Here is an 18,889-nt window from a genome sequence, read left to right as displayed (position 1 = left end):
CCTTAAAAGAAAGCCCCCATTTCCCCCAAAACCCCCAACCAGCACCCCCAAGAAGCCACATGTCCTGATCTCACATTCTTCTGTCCTATTTCCACTGTCTGGGTCTAGACTGAGGCAGAGTCCTCCACCCTCTTTCTCAAGATTTAAGGAGTTCTCAACTCTCCAATAAGGCAAAGTAGCCAGATGAGACTGAACACCAAAGTTTGGAAAAAATCCATAGATGCAAACTCCACCCAGCAGAAGCAGTGTAATATTTATATACAGAGATGATGTTTAACACATTCTATCCAATGGGGGACTGTAGAAACAGAGGAAACAAGTTACAAGGGGACAGTGCACATTCATACTCTCAAGTGTGGGCTACACTGCACATTTACTCATACTATCTCAAATGTATGGGCCCCTAAGGGCATTTAACCTAATACAGTGGAAACATAGTAATAAGGGTAACTTGACATGGTAATGGATGAATGAGCATGTGATGACGCTAATGCAACAACATATTTCAAATAGATAATCGTTCAGGAAAAATCCTCTCCCAGGGTTGGGGTTACAAAATCAAAGTTAGCTATGAACATTCTCTTCTGAATTATTTTAAAGTTATGGCTTATAACAAAAGAAAAATCCACATCAATAAGAGAAAGTATAAGAAGCATATCATCATTTCAATAGATGCAGAAAAAGCATTTCACAAAGTACAACATGCATTCATGATAAAAATCCTCAACAAAGTAGATTTATAGGGAACATACTTAAACATAATGAAGGCCATTTATGAAAAACCCACAGATAACATCCTCAATGGAGAAAACCTGAGAGCTTTTCCCCAAAGGCCACGAACAAGACAAGAATGTCCACTCTCACCACTTTTATTCAACATAGTACTATAAGTTCTAGCCACAGCAATTAGACAACAAAAAGAAAGAAAAGGGCATCCAAATTAGTAAGGAAGAAGTAAAATGTTCACAACATGCACATGACATGATATAATATATAGAAAACCTGAAAGACTCCACCAAAAAAAAAAAATGCTAGAACTGATAAACAAGTTCTGTAAAGTTGCAGGATACAAAATCAATCTACAAATTACTGCTGCAGTTCTATACACAAATAATGAAGAAGCAGAAATAAAAATTAAGACAACAATCCCACTTACAATTTCATGAAACTAACAGAATATTTAAGAATAAACCTAACCAAAGAGGTAAAAGACCTGTACTCTGCAAATTGTAAAACACTGATGAAAGAAACTGAAGACAACAAAAAGAAATGGAAAAATATTCCATGCTCATGCATTGGAAAAACAAATATTATTAAAATGTCTGTATTACCCAAAGCAATCTACAGATTTAATACAATCCCTACCAAAATACCAGCAGCATTTTTCACAGAACTAGAACAAACAATCCTAAAATTTGTATGGAAACACAAAAGACTCCGAATAGCCAAAGCAATCTTGAAAAAGAAAGCAAAGCTGGAGGTGTCAAAATTCCAGACTTCAAGTTATATCACAAAGCTGTAGGAATCAAAACAGTATAGTAACTGCATAAAAATAGACACAGATCAAGAGAACAGAATGGAAGACCCAGAAATAAACCCACAATTATATGGTCAATAAATCTTAAACAAAGCAAGAAGATATATTCAATGGAAAAAAGACAGTCTCCTCAACAAATGGTATTGGGAACACTGGACAATTACATGCAAAAGGAGGAAATTGGACTACTTTCTTACACCATACAAAAAATTAAAAGTGGATTAAAAAGTTAAATCTGAGACATGAAACCATAAAAATCCTAGAAGAGAACACAGGCAGTAACTTCAATGACATTGGTCATAGCAACTTTTTTTTAGATAGGTCTCCTGAGGCAAGGGAAACCAAAGGAACAATAAGCTATTGGGACTACATCAAAATAGAAAGTTTCTGAACAGCGAAAGAAACAATCAACAGAATTAAAAGGAAACCTATGGAATGGGAGAAGATATTTTCAAGGACATATATCCTTTGATAAAAGGCTAGTATTCAAAATCTATAACGGCTTATCAAACTCAACACTGAAAAAACAAATAATCCAATTACAAAATGGGCAGAAGACATGAACAGACATTTCTCCAAAAAGACATATATATGGCCAAGACACATGAAAAGATGCACATCATCACTTACCATCAGGGACATGCAAATCAAAACTACAATGAAATATCAACTCACACCTGTCAGAATGGCTAAAATCAACAACACGAGAAACAACAGATGTTGGCAAGGATGCGAAGCAAAAGGAAACCTCTTGAACTGTCGGTGGGAACTGATGGAGCCACTCTGGAAAACAGTATAGAGGTTACTCAAAAAGTTAAAAGTAGAAGTACCCTATGATCCAGCAATTGCACTACTGAGTATTTACTCAAAGAATACAAAAACAATAATTCAAAGGGATACATGCACCAGTGTTTATAGCAGCATTACTTACAATAGGCAAGATATGGAAGCAGCACCACTGTCCATTGATTGATGAATGGATAAAGAAGATGTGGTATATATTTATAATGTAATATTACTTCAGCCATAAAAAAGAATAAAATCTTGTCATTTGCAACCACATAGATGGAGCCAGACGTTATAATGCTAAACAAAATAAGTCAGTCTGAGAAAGACAAATACCATATGATTTCACTCATGTGGAATTTAAGAAACAAAACAAATGAATAAAGGGAAAAAATAGAAAGAAACAAGTCAATAAACAGACTCTTAACTACAGGGAACAAACTGATGGTTACCAGAGGGTAGGTGGTTGGGGGGATGGACTAAATAGGTGATGGGGATTAAGGAGTGCACATGTCATGATGAGAACCAGGTAATGGATGGAATTATTGAATCACTATATTGTACACCTGGAACTAATATAACACTGTATGTTAACTAACTGGGATTAAAATTAAAACTTAAAAAATTAAAATCAACAATTAAAATCTCTTGGGAAAGGAGTTAAGATGGTGGAGAAGTAGGGGGACACTAAGCTTGCCTCTTCCCTAAAACATAGCTAGATAAATAGCATACCATTCCAAACAATGAAGAAATTGATCTGAGGACTGAGAGAACAAAACTGCACATCTACAGGTACAAAAACGACCACCTCATGGAAGGTAGGAGCTGCAGGGGTTGATTTGAGGGAGAAAAGAACTGTGGGTGCTGTGGAAGGGAAGGAGCCCTGATTACAGAAAGAGGGGCAAGAGAGATAGGGCAAGAGTGAAGCAGCAGGCAGGGGACTGCACAAGTAAAACTTTTCCCCAAAACCAGTGACTAAGAAAAGGAGAGGGGCTGACTGTCATAAGTTTTATAAGCAGTAAAATGCAAAGTTTGAAGTTTTAGAAGTCCATACTGTTGCTGGAATCGTGCCTGGTGGGCTCAGTGGTGTCCCAGTGGGGAGGGAGGGTGGAGAACTGGGAGCAGGCAGCATGATCTGAGGGATACCCTTGGTCACATGGGTAGAAAAAATTACCCTTCTTGGAGTGCATTTGGGAGTGGTGGCATGGCCTCTCCAGGGATAAGAGAATTAGCACCGGCAATGTGATGCCCTGTTCTCATAGGAACAAAGATACTGGGTGAAGGCAGCAAACCCCAGTGCTGGCTATGTGCTACACTTTACCATAAACTCCAAACTACTGCAAGATAGTGCAAGAACTTTTATGGGACAAACCGACAAATGGCAAAAGTATGGTGAGACCCTCCCCCAGAGGATCAGTGCAGGTCCAAGTCATGCGGGTCCCTAAAATTTAAAGTTTTGAAACCCAGCTGCATGCCTGATAAAACACACAAGTACTGTGCCACCTGGCAGGCAGGCAGCTCAGATATAGATAGGGTGAAGGCAGAAATCTGACGGAAGCCAGGGACAGAAAAGGGGTGACTTTTTGGTCTTCTGTGAGGGCTACCTGAAGACTGGCCTGCAGGAACTCCCCACTATGGGGAGGAGAGGTCCATCACCATTCCCCTCTCCCCCAGCCCACCCATCAGTACTGACTGACTTCAGTGAGCAGCACAGCACACCCCAGTGGAGACCAGAGCTGCTTATATCAAACCCCGTCCCCCTGCATTCTGCAGGTGCTTCTCCTCTAGGGCAAGTCCTCTTGAATATAAGCCCTGCAGGCTCCTCCTCAAGAAGACCAGCACAAACCCCTTGCACTCACCAAGGCTACTGATTATAGAGTGCTGCAACACTTCAGCTCTAGGGGAAATAGGATCTGGCCTGTTTTTGTGTTTTTTTTTTAATCAGGCTTGTTTTAACAAAGAGACTGAGACACACCTAGTCAAAATTTGCCACACAGTAGGCAAGATCCAAACAACCCCCACTGCAGGCAAGGAGAAATTCTGCAGAGGACTGACTAAAGATAGGAGCAGCCAAAACACAACAGCACAGTACATTTAGGATGCTTTTATTTTTCTGGACCTCTTATTAATATAGCCATTTCTCTCAGGAGCAGGAATATAACAGGCTTTCCTAACAATCGCACAAAAAAAAACAGTGACCTAGACAAAATGACAAGATGGAGGAATTAACCCCAAAAGAAAGAAAAGGAAGAAGTAATGACCAGGTTTTTAATCAATACAGATATAAGTAAGATATCTGAACCAGAATTTAAAATAACAATTATAAAGATACCAGCCAGGCTTCAGAAAAGCATAGAAGACACTAGAGAAGAAGACACTAGAGAATTCCTTACTGCATAGAAGACACTAGAGAATTCCTAACTGAAGAGATAAAAGAACTAAAAACTCATCAGGCCAAAATCAAAAATGCTATACCAAGATGCAAATCTACTTGCATGCCATAACAATCACGATGGACAAAGCAGAGTAACGAATCACATAATCACATATAAAAGATAAAATTACTGAAAATAACAAAGCTGAAAAGAGGGGGGAGAGAATGGTACTGAATCACAATTGCAGACTTAGGGAACTCAGCCTAAACTGTAGTAACATAAAGAATAATAACATTCACATCATAGCTGTCCCAAAAGAAGAAGAGAGAGAAAAAGGAGCAGGAAGTTTATTTGAGCAAGTTACAGCTGAAAACTTCCCTAATCTTGGGAAGGAAACAGACATCAAAATCCAAGAAGCACAGAGAATTCCCATTAAATTCAACAAAAGCCAGTCATCGTCAAGACCTATCTTAGTCAAATTTACAAAATACCCAGACAAGGAAAGAATCCTGAAAACAAAAAGTCATTAATCTACAAGGGAAGGCAGACCAGGTTCACAGCAGATCTCTCCACAGAAACTTGGCAGGCCAGAAAGAAGTGGCAAGATATATTCAACGTGCTGAGTGGAAACAATATGCAACCAAGAATACTCTATCCAAGAAGGCTGTCATTCAAAATAGAAGAACAGATATAAAGAGTTTCCCAGACAAAAACTAAAAGATCTCATGACAACTGAACCAGACAATCAAGAAATATTAAAGGGGAAAAAAAGACCAAAAGCAACAAAGACTAGAAAGGAACAAAGAGCATCACCAGAAACACCAACTTTATAGGTGACACAATGGCACTAAATTCGTATCTACCAAAATCATTCTGAATATAAACGGACTAAATGCTCCAATAAAAAGACACAGTGTATCAGAATGACTAAAAAAACAAGACCCATCTATATGCTGCCTATAAGAGACTCGTTTTATACCTAAAGACACCTGCAGATTGAAAGTAAGAGGATACAGAACCACCAATCATGCTAATGTACATCAAAAGAAAGCTGGAGTAGCCATACTTACATCAAACAAACTAGATTTCAAATTAAAGATTAGGGGCGCCTGGGTGGCTCAGTCAGTTAAGCGTCCGACTTCGGCTCAGGTCATGATCTCGCAGTCTGTGGGTTCAAGCCCGGCGTCGGGCTCTGTGCTAACAGCTCAGAGACTGGAGCCTGTTTCAGATTCTGTGTCTCCCTTTCTCTGACCCCCCCTGTTCATGCTCTCTCTCTGTCTCAAAAATAAATAAATGTTAAAAAAAATTTAAATAAAAAATAATCAAAGATTATAACAAGAGATGAAGAAGGCCCATATCGTAATTAATAGTTCTATCAATCAAGAATATCTAACAGTTGTAAATATTTAATGCCCCCAACTTGGAGGAACCCAAATATATAAATCAATTAATAACAAACATAAAGAAACTCACTGATAATAATACAATAATAGTAGGGTTCTTTAACACCCCCCCTTACAGCCATGGACAGATCATCTAAGCAGAAAATCAACAAGAAAACAATGGCTTTGAATGGCACAATGAACCAATGGACTTAACAGATATATTTGTATCATTTCATCTTAAAGTAGCAGAATACATATTCTTTTTGAGTGCACATGGAACATTCTCCAGAACAGACATGCACTGGGTCACAAATCAGCCCTCCACAAGTACGAAAAGACTGAGATCCTACCATGAATATTTTCCAACCACAACGCTATGAAACTTGAAGTCAAAAACAAGAAAAAATTTGGAAAGACAACATATACATGGAGGTTAAAGAACATCCTACTAAAGAATGAATGGGTTAGCCAGGAAATTAGAGAAGAAATTTAAAAAAATACATGGAGGCAAATGAAAATGAAAACATAACAGTCCAAAACCTTTGGGATACAGCAAAGGCAGTCCTATGAGGAGAGTATATTGCACTACAAGCCTACATCAAGAAGCAAGAAAAGTCTCAAATAAACAACCTACTCTTACACCTAAAAGAGCTAACAAAAAGCCCAATAATGAAGCCTAAAGCCAGCAGAAGAAGGGAAATAATAAAGATTATGGCAGAAATAAATGATATAGAAACAAAAAAATCAGTAGAACAGATCAATGAAACTAAGAGCTGGTTCTCTGAAAGAATTAATAAAATTGATAACTCCCAGCCAGCCTTATCCATAAGAAAAGAGAGGGTGCCTGGGTGGCTTGGTTAAGCATCTGACTTCAGCTCAGGTCATTATCTCATGATTCCTGAGTTCAAGTCCTGCATCGGGTGAGCTCCAGCCCCACTTCAGGTGAGCTCAAGCCCTGCTCTGGTGAGTCCCGTTTCTCTCTCTCTCACTCTCTGCCCCTTGCTCTCAAAAAAAAAAAAAAAAATAGGAGAGAGAGAGAGAGAGAGAAAGGACCCACATAAATAAAATCATTAATGAAAATGAGATCACAATCAACACTACATAAACATAAACCATTATAAGAGAATATCTTGAAAACTCATATGCCAACAAATGTGGCAATCTGGATGAAACTGACAAATTCCTAGAAAAATACGAACTACTAAAACTAAAACAGGGAGAAATAGAAAATTTGAACAGATTCATAACCAGGAAACAAAGAAATTCAATCTGTAATCAAAAATCTCCGAACAAACAAAAGTACAGGACCAGATAGATTCCCAGCGGAATTCTACCAGACATTTAAAGAAGAGTTAATACCTATTTTTCTCAAACTGTTCCAAAAAATAAAAATGAAAGGAAAACTTCCAATCTCAACCTATGAGGCCAGCATTACCTTGATTCCAAAAAGAGACAAAGATCCCACTAAAAAGAGACTTACAGGCCAATATCCCTGATGAACCTGGATGCAAAAATACTCAACAGGATACTAACAAATTGAACCCAATAGTACACCGAAAAAATTATTAACCATGATCAAGTGGGATTTATTCTTGGGCTGCAGGGGTTATTTCATATTTGCATATCAATCAGTGTGATATACCACATTCATAAAAGAAAGGATAAAAACCACATGATCCCCTCAAAAGATGCAGAAAAAGCATGTGACAAAATACAGCATCTATTCTTGATAAAAACCCTCAACAAAGTAGGGATAGATGGAACATACCTCAATATCATAAAAGCCATATATGAAAGACCCAAGTTAGTATCATCCTCAATGAGGAAAAACTGAAGCTTTTCCTCTACAGTCAGAAACAAGACAGGAATGTCCACTCTCACCACTACGATTTAACATAGTATGGAAGTCTTAGCCTCAGCAGTCTGACAACAAAAAGAAATAAAAGACATCCAAATTGGCAAGGAAAAAGTCAAACTTTTACCATTCACAGATGACATGATACTCTGTGTAGAAAACCGAAACACTCCACCAAAAAATTGCTAGAACTGATACATGAATTCAGCCAAGTTGTAGAACATAAAATCAATGTTCAGAAATCTGTTGTATTTCTGTACACCAATAATGAAGCAGCAGAAAAAGAAATCAAGGACTCAATCCCACTTATAATTGCACCAAAAACCATAAGATACCTGGAATAAACCTAATGAAAGAGGAAAAATATCTGGACTCTGAAAACTATAGAACACTTATAAAATAAATTGAACAGGACCCAAAGAAAGGGGAAAACATTCCATGCCCATGGATTGGAAGAACAAACATTGTTAAAATGTCTATGCTACCCAAAGCTATCTACATAATTAATGCAATACCAATCAAAATTGCACCAGCATTCTTCTCAAAGCTAGAACAAACAATCCTAAAATTTGTATGGAACCACCAAAAAACCCAAATAGCCAAACCAATTTTGAAAAAGAAAAGCAAAGCTAGAGGCATCAGAATTCTGGACTTCAAGTTATATTACAAAGATGTAGAAGATGGGCTAAATAGGTAATGGGTATAGGAAGGCACTTGTTATGATGTGCACTGGGTGCTATACGTAAGTGATGAATCACTATATTCTCCTGAAATAAACATTATACTATATGTTTTTTTTAATTTTTTAATGTTTATTTATTTTTGAGAGAGAGAGAGAGCACAGGTGGGGTAGGGGCACAGAGAGAGAGGGAGACACAGAATCTGAAGCAGGCTCCAGGCTCTGAGCTATCAGCATAGAGCTGGACACAGGGCTCGAACTCACGAACTGCAAGATCATGACCTGAGCCCAAGTTGAACACTTAACCTACTGAGCCACCCAGGCGCTCCTATACTATATGTTAACTAACTAGAATTTAAGTAAAAATTTGAGGAAAAGTGGAGTTATTTATAAAAAATAAATAGTATCTCTTAAAAAACAAAATGGAAAAGTACTAAACCTCTACCAAGAACCAGCATTTTTGCTTGCTCATCTGGAGGACTCTCCCACTAGACAGGTGGTAAGAGTACTTAAAAAAAAAAAAAAGTGAGTCTTGGGGCACCTGGGTTCATTGAGCACCTGACTTCGGCTCAGGTCATGGTCTCAAGGTTTGTGAGTTCAAGCCCCACATCGGGCTCACTGCTGTCAGTGCAGAGCCTGCTTCTGATGCTCTGTCCCCTTCTCTCTCCCCTCCCGCACTTGCATTCTCTCTCCAAAAATAAATAAACATTAAAAAATAAAAGTGGATCTGCTATAAGGGAAGATCTTGTTTGGTCCAGTGAGGGGAGAAGGGATCTAGCTTCCCTTCTCTGGACTCCATCCAAAGTTCCAATCCATCAACCACCATTAAGTACAATGCCTATTTTAGTAATAATTGCAGATTTCAAGTAATACTACATATAATCTTCAACAAAGAAAAAAGTTCCAAAGGAGACCAGTAGCTTCTTAATATAGGCACATGACTTTGCTGAGAAGTTAAACTGGAGAGTTTCCACCTGAAGGACAGAAATTGTTAAGAGGCAATGTGTAAACCTCATACACCATATCATGTACTCTGCAATAACATATTACATTCCTAAGAAATGCTCCTTTTTAGTGCACCTTTACTTTTCCAGTATCAAATCTTCTACCCTATAACCTCTCTTTAAGCGCTTCCCTCTAACTTCAATTTCCTTATTTTCCTGTTATTTGGTAAAATCACTTTACACTTAAAGAACTAAATATTTATGTAATAAAACTAGAAGATAAAATAAATTAAACTCAAGTTAATTTTCTCTGCAGAGTTGTATGGTAGTGAGGAAGGTGCTCTTATTTAATTCCTCTATGCCCTCCACACTCACGTACATCTGCTTCCTGGTAAATCTGGGGTTGGGGAAGTTGCACCTTACTCTTACTCTCATATATGCCCTTTTGAGGCAATACAAGAACCCAAGGGAGAAAACGCTGGCAAAGTTGTCATACACCAACCAGCCAATTACTCCTGAGATGAAAGAAAGTTCACTTGGTCCTAAACAGAAGAGAATGTCCAAGAGATAAAATGTTTTAAAAAACCACTGTAGATAACAACGAACCTAGCACTGGGTTCTTCTGAGTGCTCAAGAAGAGAAAGGAAATCAAGTAGCAGTATTCAGAAACAGTTCTGGGTTACAATCTGATGAGGTCTCTCTCTCACTCAGGGAGAGGTTGCTTTTTCATGTTGGTAGGGAGGCAGGAAGGAGGCATGGCTTAGACATTGGTGGTGGTCTCCTTAACAGGTTGGATGCTATTAATCTCCACAATGAGGCCTTTGTCAGCTCTACCGGCCTCCTTTACCTGCCCTTCAAAGGCTCGTGTAATTTCCTCAAAAGTCCTGCCATGGGTATCAGGGACTTTGAAAAAGATGAAGACAAAGAAGATAACAAGGAAGCCAGTGAATACAATAAAAATGTAGGTTCCTAAATAGAATGCAGCTGAGGGGGAAGAGCAGCCCAACCAAAAAGTTGGAGGTCCCCTTGGAATAACCAGCCTCTGCCATTGCAGCTGTGTGGAGTACATGGATGAAGAGTTTCGACACAATAAACCAGGGAATGGAGCCTGGGCCAATTTCAAAAAACAGCACGAAGACCAAGACAGACACAATACAGACAAAGCTCTTCTAATTATACTTGTCCTTTAATAACAAAGAAACAGTCATGAGGATGGAACAAAATGCCATGTATCCAAGGGTAATCAGAAGTAGAGTCTTCCTCCCTGCTCTTTTGACCAGAAACAGAGAAACTACAGTGAAGACAGTATTAACCATACCCGCACCAATGGTGGTATAGACTGGCTCCCCAACATCTGCATCTTTGAAGATTCCTATTAACAGAACATAGCATTGATTTGAGAGAGCTGGTGGGAGAGCTGGAGTATGGTGGAAATGACAATATGCTGTCAGTAACTGGACACTCTGAATAGCTCCAGCATAGTGACTTGTCTTTCTTGTGCCATCCTAGCACTCTCATCTTTCATTTCCTGGATGTCCTGACTGAGTCACATCTTGGGTGCCGCACAATCACTAGATGTTCTCCTTAGCAGTCTTTTCTTCCTTTCTGTTAATGACCAAGAATCTAGGACTTTCAGGGCAAGGTGGAAGGGCTGTACTTTGTAGGACAGCTAGAATGATGGTGAAGCCTAACAACAGGGGCCAAAGCTCTTCAGTCTCCAAGATGACTTTCAGACAAAAAATCTGAGCCACCAGAATCTTGACAACAATTCCCAGCTAGTTAGGAATGCCAAAGCTCCCACAACCCCGTAGGACAGTAGTAGATATCTCTCCAAGGTACATGGGCACAAACCTGTGCAGTGTCCACAGAAGAGGCCAATAATCTATTGGCCCAGGATCAGCATTTCAACAGACTCTGCTACTCTGGAGAACCCTGTAAGGCAGGCACCAGCAACAGCCAATAGGTTGACAATAAGCATTGAATCGCGCCTGCCAAAGCAGTTGACAAAAGTCCAATAGAAAAGGAGGCAATCATACCATTAATGGAGAAGACTGCCACAGACAAGGACCAGAGGGGAGTGAGTACCACCTGAGTGGGAGAGTCTTCTAATCTCTTTTCCAAAGAGTAACTGAGAAAATTCTTAATAATTGTCTCAGGAGCACCGATGACTCCAATGTTGTAACCAAACTGGAAAGAGCCTATTGAATCAATGGAGATGGCAAAGAGACCTTCTGTGTTTCCATGGCCCTAATTTAATTCTTTTCCAATCTTCAATAAATATCTAGGAGATCACAGAGACACCTCTTCTAGCCAACAAAACCTTCAAAATGTCCTTCTTGACAGTAAGTTTTTCTTCAGGTCCCCAGTAAGGCTCTACATCTCACCCTCACTCTCCTGATTCTACTTGTTCTTTAAATGAAGGGACAGGTGTGCCTGGGTGGCTCAGTTGGTTAAGTGTCTGACTCTTGATTTCGGCTCAGGTCATGATCTTGTGGTTTTTGAGTCCTGAGTCCCTGTGAGCCCTGGGATTCTCTGTTTCCCTCTCTCACTGCCCGCTCCCTGCTTGTGCTCTATCTTTCTCACTCTCAAAATAAATAAATAAACATTTTCAAATAAATAAATAAATAAATAAATAAAGGGACAAACAACATGAAACAGTGTACAGCATGGTATTTTTTAAAATAAAGAAACACAACAAAGTAAGACTTTCTCAGTAGTAATGGCTTTACAGTGCTAGGTTCTCACAAAGTTCTCAAATACTTTAAGTGTTCATCTAAGAGATATTTATCTACATAGGAACAGAGTTGGGAGGGACTAAAGCTTATGCTTTAATATATGTCATATGTGCATGTTTTCACCTACACTCATTCCAATCTTGCAGTTTAGGTATTATTATCACTACATTACAGATGACAAAATCGAGGATAACAGAAGTAACTTAAAGGTTATATCTCTAATATAAGGTACAAGCCAGGTCTACTTTATCACTTTATGACACCATACTTTAGAGACTATTATAGAAATACAGAGGAACAGACATTAATATTACTTTATATTTATAAAGCATTTAATAAATTACAAAGTGTTTCCAATATATCCTCTTATCTAACTTTAACAACAACTGCAAGTTATGCAAGGATGGGTGTTATTAGAATCTCACTTTATAGATGATGAAACTGAGGCTCAGAGAGAAATTAAGTTGACTTAAGATCACACTGATGTTCAGTTTCCTCATCTATAAAATGAGATTCTAATAACACCCATCATGCATAACTTGCATTTGTTGTGAAAGTTAAAATAAGAGGATATATTGGATGATATACTGGAAACAGAGCTGAGATTCCAAGGCTTTTCTCAATACATCTATAGTCCTTCAAGAAAACAAAGTCATGTTTGGAATGAGACTGGTATAAAATATAAAAGTTCAGTACTAGAAATGCAAATGTTATTGTTATTATCCTCCTACTTCAGGCCCTTAAAGTTACTAGTAATTATAAAATTATTTTCCAACTAATAGTTTATGCAAAAGATTCACCAACTGTTTTTTACACATGGTAAAGAGTTTTTACAAGTCACTTACAGGAAAGTAGGTTTCCACAATTTCAAAATTCAGAAATCCAATTATAATCCAAACCAGGAGGGTAGCAATGGAAATGACAACAATAAAAGGAACAAAGTAGCCACTGAGTTTGTCTGCAAACTGCTGGATAGGAGCCTAGAATGATAACAACAACAACAATAACAACAACACATGTATCAAGGTCTCTTTTTTGTAATAGAGTATTATTTGGTATTACACACAAATATTTAAATGAACTCCATATTAATGCAACTAGAGTTAATCAAATGAAAATATAAAAAACTAGATCAGGATTATACTGAGCACTCTTTAAAAAAAATTATTTCAGTTTCTCCTAGGGAGTTAAGTTACCTTTGATGTTTGTGCCTCTTCCACAAGTTTGACAATTTGAGAAAGTGTTGTGTCAGCTCCAACATGGGTTGCACGGATAAGTAGTGACCCATTCTGGTTAATGGAACCAGCAATCACTGTGCTGCCAGATTTCTTAGCCACTGGCATTGCCTCCCCTGTATAAAGGAGTAAAGACAGATTTAGATTTAGGGAACATTAATAAATACTATCTTGAAACATGCTGTTATTCATTAATTGTCAAAAAATATGTAGAAAAGTGATCCTTACTTCATGAAATAGAATCTGGACAAATGCCTAGGTGAAAGTTGCCCTCCCTTTTTCCTTATGTCAGTTCTGAGCCAAACCCAGGGATATATATCTTAAACTGGAAAAGCCTATTAAGGTTTTTAGGCAGACATGTCTAAAGACAATGTCTTATAGGCAGACATTTTTAAAGCTCCACCCTAGTCTTAGATCATTGGTTTTCTAAATGTTCCCAAGGAGCACTTAGAAATGTGGGAGTTCTTGTTTGTGATAACTACCAGTGGAGCATGTGGTGCTGCTACTCCAATTTAGTGGGCCAGGGTCAGGGATACTAAGTATATTACAATGTGTAAGCAGTTCCCCAGAACTAACAATTGTCCCATCTGAATTGGCAATAGCACCCTATTGAGAAACACAGAGTCCTAAAATTATTTCCTCATAGTCCATAAGCTGAGCCTCTTCTGGAATCATCCTGAGGGTTAAGGTATTATTTTGGTTCTGTTCTGGATCAGCCTTAGTTAGCTAAGATCTCTAAAACTACTCCAAGGCCTCCTTTCTTAGAGCAGACCCTGATGTGGAAAACCTGGAGTCATATGCCAGCTCAGACCAGACCAGTGTTTAGGGAAGGAAAACAAAATAGGTTATTTGCTCAGGAAAATCTGCCAAAGTCTCTTGCGCTCTACATCAGAATGAGAAAACTTCCTTTGGCTACACATTCTAGTAATAAACAATCCTCAGTTAAAAAAGCTTTCAGTAGCATAACTAAAAACACAAAGTAAATCTGCAGAAATTGATTTAATACAGTCTTAAAAAGAATTCATATTCTCTTTGCTCATTATTTACTCATTCCATAGCTTCTACAAAAAAGCTCTCCACTTTTTATTCCTATTTTTCATTATCACTTTGGATTCATTTTACTTTCATGTCATGATCCTCTGAAAGAACATACCTGTGATAAGGGACTCATCTACCATAGAATGTCCTTCAATCACACGACCATCCACTGGAAATTTGCCTCCTGGAACCACTTTAATGATGTCTCCACGTTGTACAAGTTCCACATCCACTTGTTCTTCACTGCATATGAGTTAAAATAAAAAGCATTGAGGGGTGCCTGGGTGGTTCAGTCAGTTAAGTGGCTGACTCATGATACCGGCTCAGGTCGTGATCTTATGCTCGTGAGATTGAGCACTGCATCGGGCTCTGTGCTGAGTGTGGAGCCTGCTTGAGACTCTCTCTCTCCCTCTCTCTCTCTCTGCCCCTTCCTCCACCCTCTCTCTCAAAATAAATAATTAAAACTTTAAAAAAATAATTAAAAAACAAAAATAAAAAGCATTGGGAAAATATGTTTCTCACCCTGATCTTTCCATGCAAGCTTGTTGGTTAATGTCAAGCTTGTAGCTCCGGAACTGCTACCAATGGAAACTAGAACTAACATTTAAGCTAGGAGCTACAATGTTAGTCCTGTTCACTGTTGGGGAATAGTTCGGTATCTGGCACAAAATAGGTACCCTATATGTTTATTGAATAGTCACTGAATGAATAAATGAAAAGGTTTAGAAAATAATGTGATGAGTTTTAAGTAAACAATGTATTTATTGTGTAAATTTACCTAGTTTTATGAATATACAAATGAGAAATACAAAAGAATGAAATCTTAAAAAAAAAAAAGACTGAAATCTTATCAAGCCTTTAGCTCTAACTTCCAGTTTACAGATAACATAGGAGTTAGAGAACAAGTTAGATGACAACACAAGGAAGCAAAGAGTTAAATTCAGATTGTGTGATATTCTGCAGGACATCACATTGATGGATTCTTTAATAAGTTAATTGCATGGCGGGGGTTGAGGGGGTGGTAGGTGGGAGTAGGAGGGTGGTGGAGAGGGAGGAGGGAGAACAAGAGGGAAGAGCTGTTTTAGATTAAAAGAAACGTGTTAGTCAAATGCATCAACATGTGGAACTTCTCTGATTTTTATTTCAAACAAAGAAACTTCCAACTTTTGGGAGACAACAAGAGAAATGTGAATATAGACTGTATAAGAGATGATATTAAGGTATTGTTCATTTTGTTAAATGCAATATGGTAGTTAGTTACATGAGAGTATGTCCTTTTTAAGGAATATTTAGCAGTAAAACAATATGACTGGAATTTAAAATACTACTGCAACAACAGAAAGATATTTAGATGAAGTCTGGCCAAATGTGAATAACTCAAATCTGGGAGATAGATTATGTGAGTTCATTATACTCTTCTACTTCTGGGTATATTTGATATTTTTTGTAAGAAGTTAAAAAGAGAAGGGGAAGAATGAAAATAAATACCTTAAGAGAATATTATCAGAGTCAAGAGTTACAATAGTTGCTTCTGTAGCTTGTAGTGAAATTAGCTTGGCAAGAGCCTCTGATGTTTTGCCCTATAAATAAAAAACAAACATGTTAACAATGCTAAGGAAGAAAAATCTCAGGTTTTACCTAAAATAAAGATATAATACTTAACATTTACCCAAGAGATAATTTTAGGAATATTAATCAGTTCAAATTAGAAAATATTTCACTTCAAAAATATGAAGTATACAAAATATAAAATATATTATTAGGCATAATTTATAAATAAATAATGTAACTTAATAAGAAAAGCATCAAGAACTCAGGTACATGAGCAAAGGACATGATTAGGAAATTCATGTAAGAAGAAATAAAATACCTGATATGTGGAAAAATGTTTATCCTTGCTATTAATGGAAGAAATGCAAAAGAAAGCAACTCTATGATACCATTTAATGCATACTAATTTAGCAAGAATTTATACAGGAGTTAATGCCAATGAAGTTGTAGTAAAACTACTTTACTAACATACTCTTGTTGATAAAAAAAATTGTTACAACTTGTAGCATGAGCCATAAAAAGATTTATGCTCTTTACTCATATACTTTATAATTTATCCTAAGATACTAATTCAATAGAAATTACTATTAAACATGAATATGTTTAATGCAAGATTATCTAAAATTTAAAACTGGAAACAGTCTGAGAACAAAACAGGAATGGTTTAGTTGAGTGACAGCACAATAATTTGCCAGAATACGATTCAGAAAATACCAAATAATTATCTAGACTGCAAAATGGGGAAAAAGCTGTATAATGTTAAGGATACAAACTGGTATGTATACTATGTTTGCCACTCTAAAATATAAAGGTATCTCAAGCAGAATTAGAAAGTAATTTCCATTATAGTATGGGATTATGGGTGAATATTCTTTCCATCATTATTTTAAATCCTGTGGTCACATCAATTTTCCCATTAACAATGTGATATAAATAAATATTTATCAAATGTCTCTCTGTTTAAATCTCATGTTTAAATGAACATGGGTGTACTATACTATCTACAGTATTAATTCCATAAATTTGGTAAATCTTCTAAAGGAAAATTTAACTTAAAATATTACCAAAACAGAAGTACTTCTTTTGTTAACTGTATAAATCAATGCATATTTCCAATAATTGGTCTCGAAAATATTACAATCATTTATCTACCCAAGATTTTAAAAAACGTCATCCATTCTTACTTTACCTTTGCTATATGTTCCAGCCACCGGCCTAGTGCAATAAAGACAAATAGCATAGGAGGTGTGTCAAAGAAAGTAATAGGGTTTACTTTGGCTCTTTCATACATTGCAACCAGAAGAATAACCAAAGAGTAGGCAAAAGCAATGGTGGTTGCCAGCACAATCAGTACATCCATATTTGCAGTTTTATGCTTCAGGGCTCTATACGCCTGAATGTAGAAGTACCAGCCTCCAAAAAACTGTAATACAGAAACAATAATTATGCTTTTTAAAAAAATGCTGAAATCCAAATGTTTATCTCAGTAACAAAGATACAGTAATAATGTTCATTTCCTTTGACTTTTATCTATTCCAGCAACACTAAGGAAAGATTTTAAGCTGAAACAATAGTGTCCGTATTTTAGCAGGTATGTGCATGCAGGGATTCAAATTGCTGTAGAAGCTCTTGGCAGCTGTCCTCTATGATTCAATGGATATTCCATAATATAAAGAAAGATAATTCTTGGATTATTCTTTTAGATGCTAGCAAAAACAAGAACTAAGAAAAAAAAGAACTAAGAAAAAAAATTACATTTTTTGACAAGGGTTTTTTATGGAAAAGTCTGTTCCCCCTACCCAAAATTCAACCTAAGTGTATATCACAAGCTACTGGAACTGCTGGCTGTTTTCATTGGTATACATAACTGAGAAGCTTATTTTTCATTAGTATAGAGAAACACACTAAGATTTTCTTAAAATCATCATAACTTTTTATAAGAATCAGAAAAAGGAATAGATTTATTAGATAGAAGTGTTCTATAGTAAAAGTTTATCTCAAAAGAAGAGTTGAAAACATACAGAAAATAATGAACTTCAGTGCTAGGGAGAAATAATAAAAATAATAACATAATATTATAATTGCCACCATTATTTTATTTTATATAATTAATAATTAACATTTAATATAATAATGTGAATATAATTAATTTTAATATATTTAATATGGAATATTAAATGCAAATACAGATAAATAAAATATAATCTATTTTATTATAGCTTTAAATATACAATTATATACAATAGCAGATATGAATGCTAAATTCATATCTAAATATGAATTGAACTCTTATTCTCTGCTTTGCCATTAAATAGTATCCTTAAGAGTTAAATGGAATTTATTATCTACTTTAAGCACTCAGTTTAAGATTATTTTTATAAAGCATCCACAGCATAAAATGATCCAACTTCTGACTAATACCTGTTTTGCAACTGAAAATAGCCTTTCCTGTCACATTTTACTGTTTTACATTATTAACATACATCCTTGCTAACATTTCACTTGCCTGTACAGGTACACACAACAAAAAGGATAGCAAATTCATAATGGACAGTCCTGGCAGGATCTGGCGCTCCAGGAACATAGAAGAAGAATGAATGCTGATCATTTCTTCTTGACTCATGCTCTGATTATGGTGAAGAGTTGCAAGATGGTGGTCCATAACCATCATATATATCATCAGCCCCATGACAGGAATACAGAAAAAGAGGCTCACAAGGAAGGACCGTCTCCACCTCACGTAGAAAAGAAAAATCATTTGAATAAGTA

At 36.8% G+C, this 18,889-nt stretch overlaps 1 protein-coding gene and 1 pseudogene across 1 annotated transcript in view; both read right to left on the bottom strand.

The window, feature by feature from the left end:
- The window catches only part of ATP7A (ATPase copper transporting alpha), a 159,697-nt gene that overhangs the window by 33,135 nt on the left and 107,673 nt on the right, over positions 1-18,889 (bottom strand). The window contains exons 9-14 of the mRNA XM_049643998.1: positions 18,627-18,855; positions 17,310-17,543; positions 16,058-16,149; positions 14,685-14,812; positions 13,493-13,647; positions 13,142-13,276 (exon numbers count right to left, since the gene is read on the bottom strand). Coding sequence (XP_049499955.1) covers positions 13,142-13,276; positions 13,493-13,647; positions 14,685-14,812; positions 16,058-16,149; positions 17,310-17,543; positions 18,627-18,855 — 973 coding nt within the window. The remainder of the gene's footprint in view (positions 1-13,141; positions 13,277-13,492; positions 13,648-14,684; positions 14,813-16,057; positions 16,150-17,309; positions 17,544-18,626; positions 18,856-18,889) is intronic.
- On the bottom strand, positions 6,032-11,599 carry LOC125932316 (solute carrier family 2, facilitated glucose transporter member 3-like; annotated as a pseudogene).

Source organism: Panthera uncia, chromosome X, assembly GCF_023721935.1.
Source record: "Panthera uncia isolate 11264 chromosome X, Puncia_PCG_1.0, whole genome shotgun sequence".
NCBI classification, from domain to species: Eukaryota; Metazoa; Chordata; class Mammalia; order Carnivora; family Felidae; genus Panthera; species Panthera uncia.
Note: the sequence above shows the minus strand (reverse complement) of the source record. Positions and strands in the feature narration are given on the sequence as shown.